Genomic DNA, 6,283 nt, shown 5'->3' on the forward strand with positions numbered 1-6,283 from the left:
TATAAAACTGAAACATTAACTCATAAGTGGATAAGTTCAGAATAGCAGTATAATGGAGGGCAATAACATTCGTTATTAAGAATGAACTAACACCAGAAGAAAGAGAACATTGGAATTGGAAATTTTCATTCATTATATACTTCTTGTTATAATCACTATTGCTCGCTGTACAGGAAAAAGTGAATTAAATCTTGTTCTGCCTCCTGCAAAATATCACTCGCATCAACTGACCATTTGATGTAAAAAAGAAACCAATTGATGGGGGAAATGGACATTTCTCATGGCACTTTGGGCTCTTCCAACCATTTCTAAACAGTTAGCAAACCAGTCTCATCTCCAGTGAAGAAGAGCCCAACCCTATCAAGACCTATCTGTAATGACCGAACATCTTTTTGCGAAAATAGCCTACCCCTTTTTGAAAATCTGTAAATGTAGACATGGTCAGGGGCTGCAACATTTGCCCAACACAAAAACATAACCATGACAGTTACAGAAGAAAAAAAATGTATGCAAATTTAAGTATACTTACGATGGCAATTCATACATGCGAACTGAATTGTCTCTGCAAGAGCAATACAGTATGGGCTTGGCTTCTGCATCATTCATCCCACAAAGTGCAAGAACACCCTATAACAAAAACGAAAAATATTGATTGTGCGAATCGACTAACTCTATGGCCATTATAAAAAAAAATTCAGCTTGATTTCCGCAAATGAAAATAAAACTAAATGATATTTGATATAGAATCAAAAATTTACTTATGCACGAGATGTTATTGTGGTAACGCAACTTACATTTTCCTCTGTCTGTGTATATGTTACTTCCAAAGTTCCCTCCTTAGTGAAACCCCAGACCTTAATTGTGCAGTCAGATGAACTTGATAACAAATACTGCTCCCAACAAATAAGGGATGTGACTACCTCAGTATGTCCATTGAGTGTCCTTTCACACTACAATGTATCAAGGTCCCACACCTGAAGAAAACAAGATAACAAATAATTCTTTCAAACAAGCTACCATGTAGAGACAAACAACAAGCAATTGTGGCTAACAGAGGAAAACGACATACCACCTAAGATTTATAATGACAAACATATATAAAACCATCTATAAGAAAACACATCATAATGTCAGTTTGAACATCACACAATAAAGACCAAGAACATTTTAGCAATGTCTACATCAATATGAAGAACTGACCATCAGATGTTTTTAAATTTGTGAATCTGTAGTCTAGTGAAATCACATCTTTTTAACAAAATCCACATGGAGCAAATACATGCATTTTGACATTATTTGATTCATTTTTTTAGTCTTACTCATTTATTAATTATTATAATTAATATAATTAAAAAATATGTATGTATTAGAAGTTAATAAATATCCACATTAATACTAATTAAAAGATAGTATAAACCATAAATTAAATAACTAACCAAGTTATTATCCATCAAATGAATATTAATAATATAAATGAAATATTATAAAAAAAATATTCATTAATATTCATAATAAATATTTATTCAATATTTTAATTATTATACAAATATTGTTGAAATATTATAATTCAGTTATTTTTACAAAGTACAATTATTAATAAATTTATAATATGCATATATTAATAAAAAAAAATGGAAAGTCCTCACTGCCAAACTATAGACATACCTTTATGCTATGGTCCATGGACCCTGAGTAGAGCATATTCCGACCAACACTAAGACAAACCACAGCTTCAGTGTGGCCTCTTAGTGACGCAATCAGTTCAAAGGGGGTCTTACTTTCAGAGCTGCCTCTCCATGCATATATTACACCATCCTGCAATTTAAATCATCATATGATACATAAATTGATAGATGAGATAAAAGAATTGTTAATAAGTATGATAGAAGCCTGATCAAAGAACAAATCTATCCAGTTACTAATTACAGAAAAAAAAAAATGAAAGGTCTGAATAATATTAAATAACAACAACAAACCACTGCATGGGAAGTTACCTCTGCTCCAGCAAGAAGTGTATCATTGCCAACAGTCATAGCAAGGACTTGCCCATTAGGTCCATCAAGAGTAAACTCTGAAGCAGTCTGGATATTCCAAGCCTTCAAAATAACCATGACTGCATAATCAGCTTACATGTAATGCTTATACATATAAGACATGACTGCAAAATGAAACAACTTGAAAACTAAGAGCTTACCTTTATAGAATTTCGGACACCAACAAAAACCTATACCCCCTCAGTGATCAAAGAGGTAACTTTGACGCCGAGATTTATAACGCTAGCACATTGACCAGAATTGCAGTCCCACATCCGAACTGTCCCATCAATGCTGCCATAATAAAGTTTGTTTGATCCAACTGGAAGAGCAATTCCAGTGACAACCTGTTTTCAAAAGTTTTAGTTTAAGTACTCCAAAAATATTAACATAAAAGAAAGCCACACAATTCCTAGCATTTCGAGGAAACTTGGAGAATAAACTAAAAAAAAAAACTCCAGAAAACACTTGGTTGATTAGGTAGTTCCTAAATTAAACAGCTTATAGTAAAAGTAAAGAATCCATTCTAATTAGCAATTATTAATATCAGTCAAAAAATAATTCAGCCACATCCAGTTCAATCTAATTAATTCTGATACCATCCAAAATTCAAATACACAAGCCAAGGCTAGTAAAAAAGACTTTTATAAAAGCACATAATTGGATATGCATGCACATGTTTGTTGTATTGAATACTAAAAGATGGTATTAGAAGAAAGTACCTTCTTGTGTTCATGAAGCTTTGCTAGTGCAGAAATCCCATCACCATAAAACCATGAATGTAAATTACAGCACTGGTCATTGTGTACACAATTTCCATTCATCCAGTATCTGCAGCTATGAAGCACGGATACGGCTAAAAAAAAAAATTCACGTATCGGATTCGCGTTTTAAACGGGTACGCTTTGCAGACGTTATTTCACGTATCAGAAAAGTCAAAAAAATTAATTCGGTCAAATGGAAAATTTTGTAAAATTTTAAAAAATAAAGGGTGAAGATTTTAGCTTAAAAAAGCCCTAAAACTAGATGTAACTCACTATATCATTGTCTGAAACCATTCTCCCAAATCGAAATCTGACTCGAGTCATCTCTGCTGGTCGTCGTCTTTGCTGCTGGTCACCTCTGCTCGTTGCCTCTGCTCGAGTCATCTCTGCTCGTCTGCCATCTCTGCTCTTCTTTCATCTCAGCGCGTCCATCTCTGTTGGACTTTCAGTTAGTTTTTTTCTAATCTCTCTTTCGTTTTATTTGCTTAGAATTCGTCTACCATCTCTTTCGTTTATATGTGCGTTTTATTTTTTCCGTTTATGTGCGATTGTGCGTTTCATTTTTTTTATATTTGCTTATTTTATTTTTTGCTTTATTTAATTTCTTTTGCTTCTACCATTTTGTTTTGTTTTGCCGTTTTATGTTTTGCTTTTATTTTTTGCTTTTTATAAATTAAAAAGAATCATGATTCTACCAATTTTTATTTTATATGATTTAATTTTTAATTTTAATTTTTAATATGATTCTATATTTCTTTATATTTGCCATTTATGTGCCTTTTCTTTATATATTTTTTATATTTGCTGCTTTTAATTTTCCTTTTTAACATGATTTTATATTTTCTATTATTAAATATGATTCTGTTTTTTTTAATATGATTATGTTTGTAAATTATATTTTTTTGATTTTAATTTAATATATTATATGATGTTGTTTATGCTGTTTTTAATCTGTTTGCAAATTATGTTTTTTTAATTTATTTGTAAATTCTGTTTTGAATTTAATAGAATGGAGTCAAACATAAATGAAAGCAATAGTTCAATACAATCCAATGTACAAGTTGTGGACACTGAAGTTGAAAACTTGAACAGACCATTGTGGAGGTATGTTACTAGAGTTGAGGATGGAACAAATGCTGGAGGGAATATGAGTTGGAAGTGTAAGTTTTGCCAACTTGAATACAGAAGTTCATACACAAGAGTAAAGACCCATTTGTTAAAGATCAAATGTAAAGGGATTGGAGTGTGTAAGAAGGTTAAGCGGGCATCTTTGATGGAAATGGGAAAATTGGAAGAGGAATATTCTGAAAGGGTGAAGAATAATGCATCGAGATCTGTTCCTTTACCACCCAGTAACTTTTCAACTACAGCTAGTACATCTGCTAAAAGAAAAATAAGTGATGAAGGAACCGCAAATATGGGTCCTGTTGAGAGGGCTTTCAATATGGGGGAGCGGGAAGAATTGAATCATATTATTGCTCGGATGTTTTATTCTGCTGGATTGCCATTTCATTTGGCAAGGAACCTATACTTTCAACAAGCATTCACTTATGCTACAAGTCATAACATTTCAGGTTATCAGCCCCCTGGCTATAACTTATTGCGAACTACTCTTTTGACTCAGGAGAAGGATAATATTGATAGGTTATGTATCCCAGCCCGATCTCTTTGGAGATCAAATGGTGTGAGTATTGTCAGTGATGGATGGAGTGATTCCCAAAGGAGGCCAATAATTAATTTCATGGCAGTATGTGATGGTGTAGCCATGTTTTTAAAAAGTGTTGATTGTTCTGGTGATACGAAGGATAAATATTTTATCTTCAACTTGCTAAAGGAAGTAATTCAAGAGGTTGGGGTGAAGGTGGTTCAGGTAATAACGGATAATGCTGCTAATTATAAGGGTGCAGGGCAGCTTATTGAGCAAGAATATCCGACCATCAGTTGGACACCATGTGTTGTTCACACGTTGAATTTGGCTTTAAAGAACATTTGTGCAGCCAAAAATGTGGAGAATAATGAGATTACTTATGGAGAATGTAGTTGGATATCTAAAATTATTGGTCATGTTTCAACAATCAAGACTTTCATCATGAGTCATTCTATGAGATTGTCCATGTTTAATGAGTTTGTGCCATTGAAGTTGCTTTCTATTGCTGACACCCGATTTGCTTCTATGATTGTGATGTTAAAGAGGTTCAAGTTGATAAAGGCTGGCCTACAAAACATGGTCATTTGTGAAAAATGGAGTATTTATAAAGATGATCATCAAGGAAGGGCAAGACTAGTGAAGGAGAAGATATTGGATGATGAGTTCTGGGCAGATATTGATTACATCCTTGCTTTCACTACTCCCATTTACGATATGAGCAGATTTTGTGACACTGATAAACCTTGTCTTCATTTGGTTTATGATATGTGGGATGCGATGATTGAGAAGGTAAAGAATGTAATATACTTGAAAGAAGGGAGGATGAATGGTGAGTCATCAACGTTTTATTATGTGGTGTATAAAATTCTTGTGGATCGTTGGACCAAAAGTTCAACTCCTCTTCATTGTTTGGCACATGCTTTGAATCCCAAGTAAGTTTCTTATAATTGTAACTTAGTTTAATAATTTTATTAATTGAAACCATTTTGGCACTTTTAATTTTTTTTCTCTTTGGTAGATACTACAGTGATCAATGGCTTGCTGAAGATCCAAATCGAGTTTCTCCAGACAATGATGTGGAGATTAATTTAGAAGTAAAAAAGTTCTTTAGGAGACATTTTTCTAGTATGGAGGAAAGGGCTACAGTAAATTTGGAGTATGTCAACTTTGTTCAAATGAAGGGAGATTTTAGAGAGTTTGAGGCTATTGAAAATCGATATACAATGAATCCCAATGATTGGTGGGGAGTTCACGGTTGTAGTGCACCTTTGCTTAAAAAGCTAGCTTTGAAACTCACTGCACAACCCTCTTATTCATCGTGTGATGAACACAATTGGAGTACTTACTATTTTTGTGCATTCTATGAAGAGGAATAAAATTGATCCCAAACGAGCTGAAGACTTAGTTTACATACATAGCAACCTTCGGCTCTTATCAAGAAAGAGTCCAAAATATAATGAAGGAGAAAGTCAATATTGGGACATTAGTGGAGATGCAGTTGATACCTTTAATGATGTTGGAGCTTTAGATGGTGCTGCCCTTTCCCTAGATGAGCCAGAGTTGGAGGCGAATATTATTAGTAGCACTCCATATCCACATACTAGTTGATGTATTTATCAATTTTGTATGGATAATCTATTAATTGTGCTTATGATTTTCCTTTATTATATTTTGTTAATGTGAAATACACTATATATTTAAAAAAATATTTTTATACTAAGACGTATCGGGAACGTATCGAAATATTAGTATTTTGAAGTAACGTATCGACATCGCATATCGGGAACGTATCGAAAATGCCGTGTCGGTATCGGTGCTTCATAGATCTGCAGACACTT

The 6,283-nt window shown here is 33.4% G+C and overlaps 1 protein-coding gene and 1 pseudogene across 1 annotated transcript; one reads left to right on the forward strand and one right to left on the reverse strand.

Moving 5' to 3' along the window:
• Positions 1–278: 278 nt before the first annotated feature.
• On the reverse strand, positions 279–3,215 carry LOC133308063 (zinc finger CCCH domain-containing protein 48-like; annotated as a pseudogene).
• A 591-nt stretch (positions 3,216–3,806) lies between these two features.
• On the forward strand, positions 3,807–6,053 carry LOC133308064 (uncharacterized). Its single transcript, XM_061508641.1, has 3 exons — positions 3,807–5,377; positions 5,464–5,685; positions 5,816–6,053. Exons 1-3 carry the CDS (start codon positions 3,807–3,809, stop codon positions 6,051–6,053), a joined length of 2,031 nt encoding a protein of 676 aa, XP_061364625.1.
• The last annotated feature ends 230 nt before the right edge of the window (positions 6,054–6,283 follow it).

This window comes from Gastrolobium bilobum, unplaced genomic scaffold, assembly GCF_033153095.1.
Source record: "Gastrolobium bilobum isolate Gb01-03AN ecotype WA unplaced genomic scaffold, APGP_CSIRO_Gbil_v1 utg4103, whole genome shotgun sequence".
In the NCBI taxonomy this organism is placed as follows: Eukaryota; Viridiplantae; Streptophyta; class Magnoliopsida; order Fabales; family Fabaceae; genus Gastrolobium; species Gastrolobium bilobum.

What these genes read in the sequence shown, in the direction of transcription:
- LOC133308064 (XM_061508641.1), top strand. Translation starts at nt 3,807, where the DNA reads ATGGAGTCAAACATAAATGAAAGCAATAGTTCAATACAATCCAATGTA. An exon ending in GCACATGCTTTGAATCCCAA is followed by an intron (nt 5,378 to 5,463) that starts GTAAGTTTCTTA and finishes TCTCTTTGGTAG; the next exon opens with ATACTACAGTGATCAATGGC. An exon ending in ACAATGAATCCCAATGATTG is followed by an intron (nt 5,686 to 5,815) that starts GTGGGGAGTTCA and finishes TTCTATGAAGAG; the next exon opens with GAATAAAATTGATCCCAAAC.